The sequence below is a fragment of the Diabrotica undecimpunctata genome, chromosome 2 (genome assembly GCF_040954645.1).
Source record: "Diabrotica undecimpunctata isolate CICGRU chromosome 2, icDiaUnde3, whole genome shotgun sequence".
In the NCBI taxonomy this organism is placed as follows: Eukaryota; Metazoa; Arthropoda; class Insecta; order Coleoptera; family Chrysomelidae; genus Diabrotica; species Diabrotica undecimpunctata.
In genome coordinates this window covers 12,161,980-12,181,492 of record NC_092804.1, presented here as the reverse complement: position 1 = coordinate 12,181,492, position 19,513 = coordinate 12,161,980, and the positions used below count along the sequence as shown (strand labels likewise).

Below are 19,513 nucleotides of genomic sequence, written 5' to 3'. Positions count from 1 at the left end.
CAAAATCTCAAATATGATTAGATGTTTCTCTCTCTTGTCGTTTCCTCATTGCTGAGGATCGTGATTTCCTAAAATGCGGGCTGTCAATTCTCTCCATCTCTTGCGATTTTGGGCTGCTCTCATGGACTCGGAAAACGTCTCTCCAGTGGCTTCCTGTACTTGATCTGACCATCGGATAGGTGAGCGTCCTCGGCCTCTACGTCCTTCTACGTTTCCGCACACAATTAGTCTTTCTAAGTTGTCATTGTCTCTTCTCGCAATGTGGCCAAAAAACTTTAAAACATTTGCAAAACACTGAGAGGAGAGTCTGGTCTGAATGTTTAGCTCTTCGAGAATTGACTGATTGGATCTGTGCTCCGTCTACGAGACGCGTAGCATTCGTCTCCAGCACCACATTTCGAATGCGTCAATCCTTTTCCTATCCTCTGATTTTATTGTCCATGTTTCGGCATCGTAACTGAAGATTGAAAAAATGAGTGTCCGTACCAGTCTCATTTTGAGTTTTTTGGATAAAGAGCGGTCCTTCCATATTTTTGACATCAAAAATATGGAATCATATCCATACTCATCGCGTTCTTGGTCATCCCTATTCTTCTGCGAATTTCCGTATTAGATTAGATGATTAGATGTTTACCAGATGTCAAAAATAGTGCTAGCTGTCACATGTCAATACTAAATCTTAAAACTGCGAAATAATACATATTTACAGCTAAACAGCTAGTGAATGAAAGCAATTAATTTAAAAAAAATGTCTATTTTTACTTTAAAAGTTCAAACAAACAAAAATTACCTGGGTTTCACTAACTGTTACTTTTAAACTGTTAAATTTTCTGGGGTTAGGAACTGAAATTAAATTCTCTGCCACAGGAACAAATTCATCTCCAAACTGCTAGGACAAAACAAATTGAGGTTGAAAGTTGGGGCACTGGAACGCAAACTTTTGACTCGACTTCTTAAAAAACTGGAACAGGTACAACTGAACACAATGGTAACATGTGGTTATCTTTCAAAATTTTTGAAAATGCCGTTTTACAAATATCTCAGATGAGAGACGGCTTATAAATAAAAAACAGTGATTACTCTTATCGGAACTCACACATTACTTTCTCAACGACCTACCATTCAAACCTCACTTTTAACTGTAACTATTAACTGCTCAATACTACACATTTAACTGCTACTGTCACTTTATACTATATTTCCATGACAAAAAAAGTAAAACGAAAAGATTACGGATTTGAAAAGAAATTCTGACTCCAATAAAACTAAACGCCCTTTAACAGCGGCCGGACTTACCGAGAGTGAGGTAATTATAAACAAAACATATAAATGGGAATATTTATTTGAAACGCAGAATATTAAGCGGCTTTGATTAAAAGAAAATACCAGAGAAATACGCGTTCGTGATATATAAACAAACTTATAATGCTTCTATATCATCTCGGCGACTCAAAGAGGATTGAAATAATACTTCGGTGTTTTAGCAAATACGAGGGGATTTCAATATATACCAAGGAATTTTAAAATGCTACATCCTGAGAGAAATCTTATTTCCCTGAGCTAATAGTAAAAGTTAACGTGGATCGTTTATGCCGTTCGAATAATACTATTCGGGAAGCTTTGTAAAATAGGCGTTTATTTAGTTTATTATCTCTTTTTTCGATCTGATTTTTTTATTTACGAGCCATCTCCTTAGATTTGGGAACACAGAATAGTCGAAGGGGGCCAAATCAGGAGAAAAAACCGTATGGGAAGAAATGAGAATTCAAAGCCCATCTTACGAATTTTTGTCATTGTCATAACGTTCTTTTGAGCCGGTGCATTTTCATGGAGCAAACTGGATTTACCAAAGGTAGAGATACTCGAGAACATCTTCTAAATATAAGACATATAATAAAAAAATCTAGAGCATTCAATATCCCACTATACATTTGTTTCATAGATTATCGCAAAGCGTTCGACAGGGTCAAATGGCAACACTTATGGCAAATACTAAAAGAAGTAGGCGTACCACAACACTCAATTTTGCTTATAACTGAACTATACGAACATTGTGCTAGAACAATGAGAGATCTAAATTGTTTTTCTCCATGTGCGTCATGTTTCCAAACACGTCAACTTTATGCAGCTGTCAAAAATATACTAACGACTGCATCGCATTAATATTTGACATGTGTGCCTAAAAAAGTTTAGAATTTCTAGAACATAAGGTTAGATCGGAGCGTCCTACTCGACGAAGGAGGTTACTTATCAGATCACCAGATAAATGTAACAAAATCCTTTGTCGTTCATCTTTATCATGTGATAGGTATTTTGCCAGATAAAAAAGTACAAGGATGTATTATCTCTAGTTAACCTAGGTGGTTTCCGTGGATAAAGAAAAGAATACTTTACCATGCCAACGAAGAATAACTTCACGTCAAGAAATCAAACCAGAGTTACGCAATAAAATTTGAAAAAAAAGGATGGTGACCAAAATTATGAAAATTGAAAAATTGAGCTGTTAAAAGTTGTGCGAAATAGAGGTAGAGGGAAGATGGAATGACTGTATGGCAGAGGACTTAAGAGAGAAAGCTTTTGAATGAAAATGACACCATGGACAGAAATGAGCGGCGAAGAAGAGTAAAGAACAGCGGCCTTTGAAAACCGAAAAACTCGACCCATCATCATGTAGTGCCGGTTTCAAATACAGTGACGAACAGTTTCACGAAATATTTTATCATGTAGATAATAGAAACAGCTGTGCAGTATTCTGTAGTTAATATGTTTATACATGATTTTTGGATAGTTTTTGATAATGATATTTTGTTTGTTACAGATTATGTTGGATAACATCAAACACTCAATAGTATTATTACAAATAGCTAAAGTAAGTATATCTCTATCAATAAAACATTTACCAAATGCATGTGAAGTTTTACTTAATATCGTAAGCTTAGTTCTCAGAAGTAGAGTAATAATCAAGAGCCCTGGTGGACATGACGAATTTACCCTAAAATACTCACTTAAATTGATAGAAAATGATAATCTTGATCTCTTAGTAATTTTATCTAATACAATTTATGATACTGGGAAAATACCAGACGAATGGTTAGAATCTATATTTATTAGTGCAGATTTCAGAACTATAAGCCTAGTTCTTAAAATTCTACTATAAAATCAACAGTTCATAACTGGCATCGAGTTAGAATCTATGGAAAAGCTATGAGCATATTAACGTGTATATTAAAAACGGCGTAAAAGGTGTGGTTAACGATCATACCAATATGGCGGTGGGATCAGGACCGGACTCAATATTAAAACTACTATAATTATGATTAGTTATTCAGAAGATTTAAACATAATCTAAAAAAGTGCAATACATTTTTAATAAACTATGATTTATTCAATCAAAATTAAAGGGGTTGTCATTGGGTAACTATTAAAAAATTATGTAAAAATCATGATGTACACTAAATTCACTAACTGCGCGAGTATAAAAAATGTAGGAAACAAATTGATTAGAACGTAGGAATACAAGATGCACATTCATTAAAAGTGTAGCGTAATAAATGCCACTGTTAGGTTAGGTTGTGGAGAAGTGTGCTTAATGGCTTTAGAAATGGTATGGTAAGGCATTTGATAAGGTTCAACATAAAAATCTTGTAGATATATTAAAAAGCAAAAATATTGACAGTCGTGATATGAAAATTATATCTAATTTATGTTGGAATCAAACTGCCAAGGTAAGAGTTGACAACCAGTACACCCAAAATATCAAAATACAGAGAGGAGTCCGCCAGGGTTGCGTGCTGTCCCCACTACTTTTCAATGTCTACAGTGAAGCGGTATTTCAAAAAGCGCTCTCAGACTCAATAGAAGGTATATCTATCAATGGAGAAGTTTTGAATAACTTACGTTTTGCAGACGATACAGTAATAATGACGGATAACAACAATGATTTACAGAACGTAATGCAACGCCTTAATGAACGCTGTCATGAGTACGGACTGAAGATAAATTTAAAGAAAACTAAATGCATGATCATGACTAAATCTGCACATGCAAATATCCAACTGACTATTGAAGATGTAGACCAAACCAAAGAAATTAGGACACGCATTTAAATAGCACGTGCATATTCATTAAACTTAAAAAGTTTCTTTGTTGTCGGGATATAAGGTTAGAACTACGCCTGAGAATGCTGCGATGTTACGTGTTCTCTACTCTTCTTTATGGCTTGGAAGCGTGGACACTAAAACAAGTCCATCTGAATAAGTTGGCCGCCTTTGAATTTTGGTGTTACAGAAGAATCCTATAAATATCATGGATTCAAAGAATGTCAAACGTGAAAGTAACTAGAAGGATAAGAAATGAGGCGGAAATAATATTAACTATCAAAAGACGAAAACTTGAGTACTTAGGACATGTGATGAGAGGGCAAAAATACGCATTATTACAACTTATTATGCAAGGCAAAATCCGAGGAAAGCGAAATGGGGAAAGACGAAGAATATCCTGGCTTAAGAACTTAAGGGAATGGTTTGAATGCAGTAGTGCAGTCCTTTTCAATTCTGATAGGTCTAACCAAGTTTTTTAATGTATTTTTTGCTGCTGCTTACGAATTTCGAGGGTGGATTTCGATCCGAGTCGTCATACAATTGGTATAAACAATTTAATTGTGTATAAGGTTTTGGCTCGTAAACTAATAGAAATAGAAAACAATTTTTTAAATAAAATTTGTTCTTTAAAGAAAACAAATAAAATGGCGTTTACTAAACTTCAATCCAATATTTAAAACTCGAGATATTGTAAAATTAGTGCAAAATGGTTGCAAAATAAGTATTTTTTGAAGCGTTTTCGATCGTAATTCGGCTTCTACCCACGCAAATAAGCTTTACAAAGTGTCTCATTGTAAAGCTTAATATATATACTTTCAAACAAAATTTTTTAGATTACGTTATCTTTATTTTTATGAAAGTTATAAATTGGATTCGTAAAAGCCGAGTTACGATCGAAATAGTTTTGAAAAATACTTATTTTGTAACCATTTTGCACTAATTTTGGTGGTATAAAAGGCCACGGTGACCTAGCTGGCCCCTAGACTATTAATAAAAAAGTGTGTTTAGAATTTGTATCAAATTTAATTAATTTTTTGTTTTTTGTTAATTGCAGTTCTCCTCTATATTCTTCTATGTAGGAGAACATAATATCTCTTTGATCATTTGTTTAATTTAAAACTTTCAGATGGGGAACTTCATTATTATTTTAATTTAAAAAACAAAAGAGCCAGAATTTTATATATATAGCAGTCCTTCATATATGTATAGTTTTCTTTTGTTTCCAGAATACGGCGCACCCTGTAAACGGTATTTATCACCAGAGAGCGGGTACTTCGAACTCAAACGTCGCCTCAACGGGTAAGTCTCCTTGTCTCTTTTCTTTTGTATTCGCAGTTGATTATTTGGCCTTTGTTTCTGCGTCTCGTGGTCGCCTTCGCATCTGCATTGTTACACTGTCGTATCTTGACGTAGGGGTCTGTCACAATTCGCCATCGAGCTTAATTGGTCGTATGATGGATTGTTTATTTATTTAATCCCAGAAGATAGGTGGTTCAAAAATGGATCTGGCAAGATATTGATTACTTATGTGGAAAAACTTATTCGTTTGGAAGATTTTTGTTTTCGTGGAGTATTCACAGTGAATAAGGAAATTGTCTAAATGAAACACACTAGTCGATACAATAAACAGTGAAGTTTGTTGGGAAATATACTAATTTTATAATATCCAATAAAGATAAACTGCTGTTGATCGCTGTTTACATTTTCATTGATTTACTAATCAGTTCTGAGAAATATCTATGCTGTGCATAACACGATTAACCCGTTAGTACCCAAAATTAAATTTTTATTAAAACGAAATCAAAACTTAAGAATGAAATATAAAGAGAGGTTTTTTTTTAATAGAAATGTTCAAAGTTTACGTTTTTGTTTTCTTTGTAACTGTCTTTTTTTGGCGTATGATATGTTTTGGCGTCACAATATTTCATAAAACATTATTTATTTTAAAATTTTTACAACGTGTGATATGTGACAAAACATTGCTCGGGATAAAGTCCTTCATTACATTTAATGCATCGATATTTGGTACACTTGCCACATTAGGCGCACCTTCGTTGTTTTTCAATTTTCTCCACCAAATAACCTACATTATCCAAACGAATTTCGTCAGCAACATGTTTTGAAGATTTTGGACGTACTCCACGTGGCGTTTGAATATCTGGAGCTGTCAGCAGGGTCTCCACAATTCGCCTGTAAAATTCTAAGAAAGAAATTGCCTCAATGTTACGGTCAAGAAACCACATGTTGACTATTGCCCCATTCAAGCAAAATCTAAATATTGCCCAATACCAGTTTTTGAATCGAATTCGAATCCTATATAAACCTCTTAGCTTATCGAATAAGTCTATACCTTGTCTATACCACCCATTCCCTTGTTATACATTTGCCCAACATTTGATTAAGGGACTGCTATAATTTTTCTGTTTTTTCTGGACCATCTGTTACAGTTTTTTTTTTATTGGCTTTAGGGTAAATACGCCCAGGGGCCAATCAGGGCATTTTTATAAACCATAAAAGGTAGGCCTCGGACAGATAGGTATATGTACATACATTAAGGAAAGACATCAGGTATCAACAAAGGTGGTTATATGTGTATATTCGTTGTTCTGATGAAAGACAGCAAACAATCGTAAATTTCTTTTCTGTCTAAAGCAAGAAGATGCAGTACATTGTATGGGCTTTAAATGTTTAATTTTTCACTAAACCATTTCGACCACTAAAATTTTTCGACATACTAACATTAATAATATACGGTACAATATGTATTTCTTATGTAAATTCCACATTTTTCCGTTTAGTCAAGATAGTGGAGGTTTAAAAAATAACGTAATAAGTAAAACATAACAACAAACTTACTTTATTGTTAATAAAAATAAAATAAAAACGTTAAACAAAAAAACTTAAATATTTTCTTATTATCTAAAATTCAAATTATTAAACAGTTACTTATTTAATGTGGTATTTGAACTTGTCTTTTTTAATTAATTCATCTACATTGGGATTAATTTCGGAACTAGCCAACAGAATTAGATTTTTTAAATGCATGTCAGTTAATCGTGACCGATATTTTGATTTTATTATGTTCATAATAGAGAACATTTGCTCACAAACGTACGTTGAACCAAATCTACAACAATATCTTAGAGCTAACTCGTGTAAATTAGGAAAATTGTTTGCTGGTACAAATTTCCAAAATTCAATATAATTGGGATCAGTAATAGTTGAAATAATTTCCCTATATTTGGTTTTTAGTATAGTGTGGTTCTGTAAATCAATAATTTCGATCTGTATTTCAGCTGAGTAACAATTGATATCTTGCAGAGAAATAGAAAAAGGATTTATGAAAAGGTAAACATTCATTTTGTCTTTTTGAAAATCTTCAAACCGGGTATTGAATGAACCTAGCAAAATAGATATAAGGTTTTTAAATTTGTCATAATTTGGAGTTCTACTGACCTTGTTGGCTAATTCCTGCATTAATGTGAAATGTGTCAATCTCTGTTCTCCAAAATCGTTACAAAAAAGCATAAGTTTATTCACAAAAGAAGATATATGACCAACTAGAGTAGGAAAAATACAATTTTTTCCCTGTAATCTTAAATTTAATAAATTTAAATGTCTTATAATATCAGTGAGAAAAGCTAAATCCCAAAGCCAATCTTTATCATTAAGTAACGAGCACTCACTGGGTAGTTCATTGTTTTCTTGCAAATATTTTAAGACGCACTCCTTCAAGTTCCAAAACCTTTCGAGTGCATTTCCTTTGGAGAGCCAGCGCACACTGCAATGGAGAAGTAACTCTTCATCTTGCTCCGTTTCTTCCGCGAACAGTTCTCGAAATTGTCGTCGATTCAATGCCCGAGCTCGTATTTTGTTAATGCAGCGTGTTACAGGGTCAACAACAGATGACATGTTTAGGTCCTTGGCACAAAGAGCTTCCTGGTGAATAATACAATGGTACTTAAAAACTTTTCTTCCCAAATAGTTTTCCAGTAATGTAACAAACCCCTTTAGTCTACCAACCATGCAAGGAGCTCCATCTGTACAAACACTATCTAATTTTGACCATTCAACTTTGTTGACTTCGATTACGTTTTTAAGCTGTTGAAAAATGTCCTCTCCTGTTGTTGTGACTAGTTGGCGCAAATCCAGAAGCTCTTCGGCATTTTCAAAATTATCATTGGTATAACGGACAAAAATACTTAACTGCGCATTTTCTGTGTTGTCACAACTTTCATCCAACGCTAAAGAAAAGAATTTGCAGGATTTTAATCCACTTATAATTTGGGAAACAACATCCTGGCCCATATCATCTATACGGCGCATGACTGTATTTCGGGATAATGCAATATTATCGACCATATTTTTGATCTTTACATCTCCCACATTTTTAGCAAATATTGCCAGACTATTTTTAATTATCTCCTCTCCATCAGAGTAGGCTTTTTTCTTCCGGGCTAACAGCAGAGAAAGTTCATATGATGTTTGAAACAGTGACTGTTGGCTGGCTAGGGTTTTCTTTTTTTTTCAATAAAGTCGGCTCGCAAATGTGAACCAATAGGATATTTGTTGCTGAAGTCCTTATGCAGTTGTTTATAATGTCGTTCCAGGTTAAATTTTTTCGGAACTGCTACAGACAATCCACATATCAAACAAACAGGCTTTGAAGTATTACGATTAGTAAATAAAAATTGTTCTTCCCAAGCAGGTTGAAAATCGCGAATTGCAATATCATCTTCGTATTTTCGTTTTGAAGTCGAAGGCTTACTCGTGGACATATCGAACAAATACTTTTAAAATTTTAAAGAAACAATGCGCGATGACCAAATCTGCACATACAACGGGGCAGTTTAAAATAAACTAAGCAAGGGTAACGCAGTCCTATTGCACATTACGACAGCTAGGATCACGTGCACCAATCGCAGCAATATCGCTCACCAGAGGATGCAATGATGCCGCATCTATCGTAACTTCCGTAAACCTACCAAGTTTCTTCTTATTATTTTTTGTTTTTCAAGTTTTAATTTTTTTGAAAGTGTTTTAATCCAAAACGCTACGCGTGCCACTGATAGGACTCAATCGTGCCACAGAGTGGCACGCGTGCCGCGGGTTGGCCATCCCTGTTTTAAACAATCAAAAAAGATGTGGTCCAGGTCACCGATTTTATTGCAGGCTTTACAAAGATTACTCTCAAGTATTTTAATTTTAAATAAATGTGCTGGATAACATGCGTGACCAAACTTCATTCTGCTGATAGTAGTTATACTTTTTCGACTGTAATCGTTCTCATTGTACCAAGGGTTTCTCCTTAATTTGGTTTCAGGTCTGGTGTAACGTGTTGGATTTGTAAAGCTGTACTCTTTCCATAAATAGGACAATTTCTTCATCTTTCTTTGTTTGACTATGTTCGTCTGTAGTTAATTCGTAATTTATTTGTTCCCCCATTACTATGCTTTCTTTGGCAATTTGATCTGCAATTTCATTGTTTGTTATTCCTGCGTGTGATTTGACCCAGAAGAATTTTATGTATTTATTTTGATCGTGTAAATGTTTAAGTATTGCTTGGATGCTAAAAATAATGTCATTGGTTGTGTTTGAGTTTGATTTTAAAATTTTAAGAACAGAAAGTGAATCGGAAAAGATTATAGCATTCTGATCCTCTTACTAATGAACATATTCTAGTGCATATAAGTTAAACAAAAACATATGTGTTTTTGTTTAACTTAAACCCAAAAAACCCGTATGACATAGCCCGTTTGGGTTAAAAACCCAAACGGGCTATGTCATGAAGACAAAACGTTTTCGGAAACCATCTTCCATCATCAGTGTCTAGGTATACATGTTTTGAGCCACTAAATATCAGGGTAAAAACCCGTTAAAATTTGTCTGTTACAATTTGGTTTACATTATTTGGTATTATATTTTAAGATGTTAGAGTTACCAGTGGATATGATAACAAGGCGACGTATGACTCCACGTGAAGTTGCTGATCCTGAGACGAAGTGTCTACGAGGACTTAATGAGTTGCTATCATCAAGTTCTCGTAGACACTTCTCCCACTCATTTGTCCAACTAGAAATATTTGGCAACCTTTGCGCATCTGTTTGTTGTCTTAATATGAATGTTATATCTTTCATTTCATTAATCTACAGTTAAAACCATCAATATGACACTTGGCTACTTAATTCACTCCAACCTGCAATGTTCCCGATACTCTAAAATTTCTTTTAAATATAAGTAAGAATATATACAAAGTTGCTTTAATTCATTAGTGAAAACTCCATTGAATTATTAAGTACAGTTAATTAATTTATATATTTTTTAAGAATATTTTCATATTATCTTTCTAAGAGTGTTATTGACTAACAATTGCATACTAAAGTAGAGAGAACAGTTTCATAATATATAAACTTAGGAGTTTTAGGAAATATATCTGACAACCTTGATTGGAGGGAATATTTCAAAAAGCGATAAAACTTTTTTTCACTCTTTGTAAAAACTTACAAGGCAAGTTCCTCCTTATCTGTTTGGGAATGATTTTGTCGACTTCTTTTGTGATTAATTGAAGTCAAATGTAGTAATATAATCCTAATATATAAAATAAAATTTATCGTCCATGCCACTGCTAAGCGAAATTTCCATTCCTTCTGTGTTATTTTCATCAACGACCTCTTGATTATGATATTTCATTGCCAGCGGTTTGTCGCCATCCTTTTATCTCTAGCCAGTGCTAAAAGTCTGAGTTTGAGAATACGGCGGGAATATTGCCAGATTAATTGAATTAATATAGTTATGGGAAATGTTATTAGATTATAAAAATGAAAGAGAAATATATCTCGACTCTAGTGTTTTATAAATGATTGTATTTAATGGAATCGGTCAATTATTTCTAAATAATTAGTGGTTAATAGGTTAAACAAATAGTAAAACAAGGATATACGAAAGTTTAGTCAAATGGAAAACTACACTCAGGTTTTTTTTCTTCCCTGAGCCCATCTTATCCAAAATATCTGCGTTATTACTGAAGCTGAAGCTTATTGTGTTTTCTACCTATTGTTGTTTCCTACACCTAATATAGAATTTTTGTACCATGTAGAAGCTTGTAAAGGTCTTTTGCTTGGCGTATCCTATACGACTCTATATACTAGATATAAATAAAAAATAAAAACGTTTATTGCCTAATAAAATTTAACATGTCATTGAGTATATCATTCATTATATATAGACTTCTTTCAGCGTCCCGCACTTACACCGCCAGCTTCTTGATTATTTGTCCTCTCGGCATCCTGGACCTCTTTGTGTGGATTTATCCTCGTCTTCTTCTGTAGGTACTAATTTACGCACCGTACCTACTTCCCTGCTTGGCTGTTTTCCGGCAACCATCCGGCTAGACCCTGATCAGGTGGTCGATCAGTCTATGGGTAGTTCTATGCATCCTCTGGTTCCTGTTATTCTCGAGGATGCCCCTGGTCTTAAGGAGTCTTCTTGTAGCCTGGTGGAAGAAATACCTGGTCCTTTTCTCGGCCACCTCCCTCAGTGGTGTATACTGGAGCCTTTCTCTGATGGTTGCGTTCGTGATTCTGTCTTCCCATGATGCTTCGTCGATGATCCGGTAGCATGATGTTTCCGTGGCTTCTAATCTTCTCCAGTGTGTTTCTGCGATGGAACTCCACACTGGAACTGCGTACAGCATCACCGATCTAACATAGGCCTGGATTTTCTTGGCCTTGGACAGCGGGCTGGTCCTAAAAATGAAAGGAAGAATTAGTCTTTTAGCTGCATTAGCTTTTACCTTAGTTTTTTGTATATGCATCCGGAAGTTGAGTCTTCTGTCGAGGTGGACTCCTAGGTATTTGACTGAGTCTTCTTCCTGGATCCTGTTGCCTCCTATCCTGATTTGGTTTTGTGTTGGTCTCGAACTCGGGCTGAAGACTATGAACTGCGTCTTTTGGGTGTTGATTTTTATCTTCCATTTTTCGGTGTACCTCGTGATTTTTTCTAAGTGTTTTTCCATATTCCTGATGATTCTTTCTTCGTCTTTTCCGGATTCATACACTGCTGTATCGTCTGCATAAAGAGCTGTTGAAGTTCTTGGATCTGTGGGTAGGTCTGAAACAAAAATGTTATATAAAATTGGAGATAAAATGCTGCCCTGAGGCATTCCTGAATATCTTGAATTGCTGACATCTTTTGGTCCGCTGAAACTTGGAATGTTCTGTTGGACAGGTAAGTGTCACAGATCTTGATGAGGTAGTGGGGAAGTCTAGCCTTGTCCATCTTGAAGATTAATGTTTTTTTCCAAACCGTGTCATATGCCTTTTCTATGTCCAGTATGGCTAGTCCTGTCCTTTGTTTCCTGTTGAATTTTATTTTGGTGTCGTTGATGATTCTTGCTAATTGGAGTTCGCAGTTCCTTCCTTTTCTGAATCCAAATTGTTCCTCTTGCATGATTCCTCTTCTTTCTGTGTGTTTCATCAGTCTCTTGTAGATGATCTTTTCCAGAATTTTTCCCATGGTTTCTAGGAGAGAAATAGGCCTGTAGCTTTCTGGTATTCTTCCGTCTTTCCTCGGTTTTAGGAGGGGGATGATCTTAGCGTGCTTGTACAGTTGTGCTATTATCTTCCTTGGAAGCTCCTTGAGGGTGATGTTGTGGATTCCTTCCGGTCCTGGTGCTGTGCTTCCTTTCAGTTTTCTGATGATTCTTGCAACTTCGTATGGGCTGGTGTAGTCTTCTTCTTCTATTTGGAATTCGTTTCTTCCCTTGATCCTGTTGTACTCGAAGTTGACTTCTCTTCTTGTTCTTATATCCGACATCTCCTGGTTTTGTCTGTGTATGTTTGCCATGTTCCTTGCAATGGCATCCACCTTTCCTTGGGTTTCGTAATGTATTCCCTCGTTGTCCATGATTTGTGGCATCTTTTGTTTCCCTCTTCTTTTGGCTTTCAGCATTTTGCAGACGTTTCCGTGGTTTTCTTTAGCTTTCCTGATGTTGTTGTGTAGCTGGTTTTCAGTAAGACTTTTCAGTCTTACTCTTATTTCTTCGGATAGGGTGTCTCCGTATTCCTTGAATTCCTGTCTTCTGGTCCTCTGGAATGCTCTTCTGGCCTTGTTTATAGAAATATACTAGAGCCTCCTCTTGGCTGTCCATATAGTTTTCGTCTTTTGCAGTCCGGCGCCTTGCACTTGCGTAATACATGTTTTAAAGTTTCTGGTTCCTTATAGCATCAGAGTCTAAGGAATTCTCTTATTGGTGCATGCCCGGTCAACAGTCCAACATTTGTACGTGATGTTCCAATGAAAATTTTCTCATGTGTTTTTTTTTATTCTTTCTCTTTTAGCAAGTTGAACTTCTTAGTTCATTCAGTTCTCTGATGCAGTCCCACGCCAGTCTGGACGTCATTTCCTGACACACCGGTACCTTCAGTGCCGCTTGACTATCAGACATTATATGGATCTTTTTTTAAGGACTCTTTTATTATTTCCCTTTGCACATTGTAACATCGCATAACTCTTCGCTTGAAAAACGATGCTGTTCCTTTTCCAGGCAAGGCTACCGCTAATTCTTGGATTGTTGGAGTATATTCCTGCCCTCACATCCTCTCTAGTTTTGGATCCGTCTGTGTACCAGATCGTATCCTGTTGGTTGTGATACTCCTTGTTTTTCCATGCATTCCTGCCTGGAATGTTATTTGTCATAGTCATCGTGATACTCATAGGATCTGTCCATTGCGAAGTTTGAATGATTGTTTTATTCTGTAAGCTCCCAATCGTGTCTCCACTTATATTATCAACTGCAAGGGAAGCAGGCCCAATAGAACATCCAAAGCTGGTGTTGGAGTAGTACGCATGGCCCAGTTATTCTCATACACGCCAGTCTTTGCACCTTGCTGAGTTTGGTTTTTGCAGTCCACCACATCGTTGCTGCATGGATAATTGAGGATTTGATCACCATGGTGTACACCAAGTGCACCATTTCCGGTTTGAATCCCCATTTATTCCTATACATGTATCTGTCCCTCATAAGTTATCACTGCACTGCTTCTTATTTTTTCTAATTGCTGGTTCCAGGTAAGTTACGCCTCTATTATAATAACCCGAAGAAACTTAACCTCTCCCTTTAGCTGAGTTTTTTTCCCTTGCAGATTTAGAAGACCTAATCTAATAAGAATAAGATTATGTGTTTTAAACATTAATTTTAAACGCAAAACTTAAAAACTACTAACTCTATCGCATTGAGAAAAAAGAATAATATTTACGTAATAAGGGAGGAAAAAGAATCAAAAAAACATGGTGATTGATTGTGAACATGATTATTATGACAGTTGCGTAGATTGTGAGGGAGAAAAAGGAAGTATCTATCCCTACAGCACGCCTGTGGCAACAGCGGAAAACTATCTTTTAACACTAGTTAAAGTATCCTAAAATGTTTGTTAAGTTTACACAAAAAATATTAGAAAGCGTTAAAACAATGGGCTAAAATCATTTTAGAATATTTGTAATAAAACACTGTAAATCTTCGTATTTGGTGCTAAGGTTTCTCCATTTACTATATGGACAATTCTTAATTTACTACTAATCTTCACCCTGTGTGTGATCTAGTTTTGTTGTGGAAGATTTTAGAGAATTTCAATTTAAATTAAATCGATTTTAATACAATTTGGTAAACTATTTTAATATATTCTAAAGATTTTCTAGGAAAATTATGAAGGTCTTAAGTGCAATCTAAGTTGTTGAAAAACATGGAATAAGAAAAGGCTTGTTTCCTTTTTTTTTTTTGTATTTATTGCTATTTTGTAGAAAGGGTAGAAAGGGAATATAAGTATCCAAATGTAGTAGTTTTTTTCACAGATGCTCCCTGGTCTACTATACGTTCTAATACACTTTAGTTGTATCATTGCTTTCGCGATATAGCAGTTGAAAAACGAATGTGTTAGTAACTGCAAACTGTCTTTTTCAAATTTTAGAGCCATAAAATGTTCTTTCATTTGTTTTTTCAATAGAACCATTTTAAAAACCTACACTCTTTAATTAAAACGCATTAAATTAATTTCTGCGCTTCGTTTTATGACAATTTGCAGACGACTGACCGACCTTAATAGTTGAATGCGGCACTTTATTTATGAAATAGTGGTTTATTTGAGGGTTAAATTTGACGGAATTGCGGGAAATGTCAGTGGAACAATGGGGTGTACGAGGAAACTGAAGGCCGTTTCAGAACGTGTTTAGAAAGAGTACGAATATTTTCCTGCGAGAGTGACATGAGTTTTATTATACTGACAAGAGTTACTTTTGTAACGACCACATAATTTGCTAAGTGTATTATTATTGATTCGTAAATTAAAAAGTCACAAAAAGCCTTTACAACATTAATTAAACAGGGAAAAACATTGTTTGTTCATTTTGGTCTCAGTCCTCGATCTAATAACGCCAGAATTGGTCATAAAAACAATTTCATTTATAGGAACTTGCGACTCCTGACCTTTACCTAGCCCGTTGTTAAAAAGTCGTTACCTTGGTTGCCAATATTACTAGACCTTTTCAATTTCGCTGATGCGAAAACAAGATATGAATAAGTAAAAAAAGCTATCCGCAGTTTCAGCAACGTAAATTGGCTTTTTCTCTATGTTAAAGTTTAATACGGGTTAATTTTTAATACCGTTTGATCTGAAGGATATCTCGAAATATAGAGCAAATATGAGAGGTAAGACATTTGAATTGTAAAAAGAACGAACAAAAGTAGAGCGGTGTTTTAAGATATTCAATATTGATATTTTCGAAGAGCGATCGAGTATACCCGTGTATCAGAAGCTGCCGTATCGATACGGCAGTGGGTTCATCACAATGCATCGAATGCAATGTTCGAACGTACCAATACGGGATTGGGGCTGATGGCACTGTAACAATGCCGGATAGATGCGGTAATGGGGCTGGCAGAGGTGCAAAAAAAATTTGATGCCGTATACAAACGGCATGGTATTAAAAACGTTTTCACTCGGGAACGTATATATACGTCACTGGGAACAGTGACACTTTTCTCCCAACCGTATATATACGTCGTTGGTAAAGAAAGGGTTAAGGGGTTACATTGGTCTTGTATTTTCAAAAAATCTATTTATTTTTTTATTGCATGTGAAATTATAATACTTCAAGAGTATTCACACCAAATTTGAATTAAAGTCGAGCAATATTACCCGAGTTATAGAGATTTAAATACCGCTCGGTATACATACGCTCTCAATTTAAAAACTTTAAACGCGTTTTTTTTTCAATTCCTTTGTTTAATTATACGAAGCAATACTATAAAAGATGAAGTGTACAGAGTTTCGTGCGTACCGCACGAAAAAACAAAGTTACTAGAAAAACTCGTTTGAAGTTTGAACTGAGAGCGTGAGAGCATACGCGGTATTCAAATCTCTATATCTCTATAAGTTAATATTGCCCGAATTTACTTCGTATTTGGTGTAAATACTCATGAAGTACTATATTTTCATATGGAATAAAAAAATCAATCGATTTTTTGAAAGTAAACGACCTATGTAACTCCTTAATAACACTATACGGCATAACCGACAGATTAACTGTGTGATGAAATCATGAATCTATAGGGACAGCTATATAAAAGTACGTAGATGAAAATAATTTTTTTCGCTGATATTTCGGGCGAGAAAAATTTTTTTCGCGCCAAATTTTTGGTACTTGTAGTCTTCACCGGTACATTATGTAAATTATATTTGTCACAGTCATCCACTGAAATATAGTTCTTTCCGCTGCAAATATTTTAGTAGTTATAGTATTCACGAACATATAAATATAAAAAGAATTTGTTTCACCGGCACTTATCAAACGATTATTATGTTCTGCGAAAAATTAATATAGAGTTATCTTATTTGGAAGCAGCAGAGATAGAAGAAAAAATAATTGGAAAGTCTATAAAGAGAGAGATTTCTGATTAAAAATTCGTGGGAATGAGAGTCATCAATAATAAGATATCGTAATATAAACAAGTAAAAAATACAAACGTATAAACTTGAAGACGTCATCATGATCAGTATAATATCATGGTATCCTCTTCCAATACCGACAAGTCTCTTTAATTTTCATGCGGATAAAACTATATAAGATATTAATTCACGATATTACAGTTCGTTTTCTCAACACCAAATTTTATTTAGGTTGATTAAGAGACTCACAACGGGCGCTTCGATAGATTGAAAAGCTATTTTCTTCTTCATCTCATTTAATCAAGATTACGTACTCTAAAAGAAGTTAAGACGAAATGACGAAAAAGAATGTAAAGGAAAAGCCGTTAATCGCCTCTCGGTTCCCTTAATTTGTTATTGCTACTCGACTTACTTCACTTTTGTCTCGATTATTGATACACCTCACCTGCATCACGCCGATAAAAGAATATTTTTTTGTGTTCTTTATTAAGAATAGAAACGCGAATATTTCTAATTAGATTTATCTTCGAATTCTATAGATCGGATATTAAGACGCAAGGAATGCATAACCATCAATCTCACTATTAAGGTAGGTAGGTATTAGTAGAACGGTTGACATAGTGAACAAAAAGTAATAATTTTAGAATAAGGCGAATACAGCCACCCTGTTTCACTGTTTAACTAAAGTACTAAAAAGTGTACTAAAAAATAGCATAAACAAGAACGCAATTGTACAGGAACAGCCAAATGGGATAAATTCGATAATAAATTAATGGGGACGTGTTCAAAAAACCGCGCAGACACGTCAATTAGTATTTTTAGTTGCGCATATTTTTCAATAAAAACTTTTTATACAGGATGTGTTATGTAACAGTGGTCAATACCAACCTTCTTATTTCAAATAAAACACCCTGTATATTAATCAAAACTGTTTTGGAAATTGTAAGTGTTTTTCGATTTATTGCAAAATTCGAAGGTAGAAATCTAATTACAAAACTAATTAATTATGAAAACAGGGAAATTACCGAGATTCAAAAAATAACCACCGTGATAGAAAACTACTACCAAACATGATACGAGTCAAAATCAACGCCACCACCAAGTAAAGACGAAAATCATCGAACAATAGTAAAAAATGTTGGATCTGAAGATATACCAGATGTAAAAGGACGAAATAAGAAATGCCATGAGCACTATTCGAAATAAAAAAAGCTCGAAGCTTAAATAAAAAAGGGAAATAAATATAAATTAGAAAACTATAAACCCATTAGCCTATTTTCAGTCTTTTATAAGCTGTTTGTGAAGATAATTACATTTCGACTTATAAACAAACTGGATAGTTATCAGCCTCGGGAGCAGGCAATTTTTAGAAGAGGTTATAGCACCATAGATCATATACAAGTAATAAGAAAACTAATTGAAAAATCAAACGAATCTCTGGATAGCTATGGTAGACTACGAGAAGGCATTTGACTCTAAAGAAAGCACCTTTAACGCCTTAAGCAACAATAGAATTGATGACCGATATTAAGTAAATATATGACAATTAAACATCGCAAGTAAAAACAGAAAAAATAAAACTACACAGAGGAGTTAGATAAGAAGATTCTATCTCACCCAAGGTATTAACTTTAACTCTGAAAAATATGTTTCGAACTTTAGAATGGGAAAATAAAGGAGAGACGATAGACGGCAAAAACATGAATCACCTGAGATTTGCCGATGTTGTTGCGTTAATAGCAAAAGACAGAGAAGAATTGCAGGAAGTGCTATTAGACCTCAACACAAAATCAAAAGAAATAGGACTAAAAATAGATCTAGCAAAAACATATGGAGCTAAAACATGAGCTTTTAATAACAACATAGTTCACAAACTCCAAGTGACTCATAACAATGGAACGAAGAATGCTCAACATTAAGCTCAGCGATCGCAGGTCCAATGAAAAAATAAGAAGACGAACAAAAGTTATAGATGTAGTCCAAAAAATTGGCCATGTTAAAATGAAGCTAGACAGGACACAAAGGAAGAATTGAAGACACCTGTTAAACGAAGCGAATTATTGAATGGCGGCTAAGAGCAAACAAGAGAAGTAGATACAGACTTCAAATCAGATGGACTGATGACATCAAGCGAATGGCTCGTCACGAATGGATGTAAAAAGCAACAAAAAGAAATGTATGAACACACCTGAGGGATGCTTGCATACGATGATGGATGGAGTAGCTAATGATGATGACTATCTAAACCATTGTAGATCTTAAAGACTGCCTCTGTTAGGTGCGTTATTGCCCTCTTTTCTCGGCTGTCTAATATACAATATCTTGATATAAATACTTGCGTCCATTCCTTTGGAAGGAATTTTATACTACAATTAGACATGCTGTACAGGAAATGTACTGGTTCATAAATCTGAAATAATCCTTAAAAATACAAAATAATATTCTCCTTTATAAGACCATACTACTACCGGT

General features: G+C 34.8%; 1 protein-coding gene across 2 annotated transcripts in view; it reads left to right on the top strand.

The window, feature by feature from the left end:
• Positions 1-19,513, top strand: part of LOC140434195 (oxysterol-binding protein-related protein 9) — a 249,344-nt gene that overhangs the window by 151,126 nt on the left and 78,705 nt on the right. For both annotated transcript variants that reach the window (XM_072522278.1, XM_072522279.1), the window contains exons 5-6: positions 2,819-2,869; positions 5,327-5,399. In XM_072522278.1, the coding sequence (XP_072378379.1) occupies positions 2,819-2,869; positions 5,327-5,399 (124 nt within the window). The remainder of the gene's footprint in view (positions 1-2,818; positions 2,870-5,326; positions 5,400-19,513) is intronic.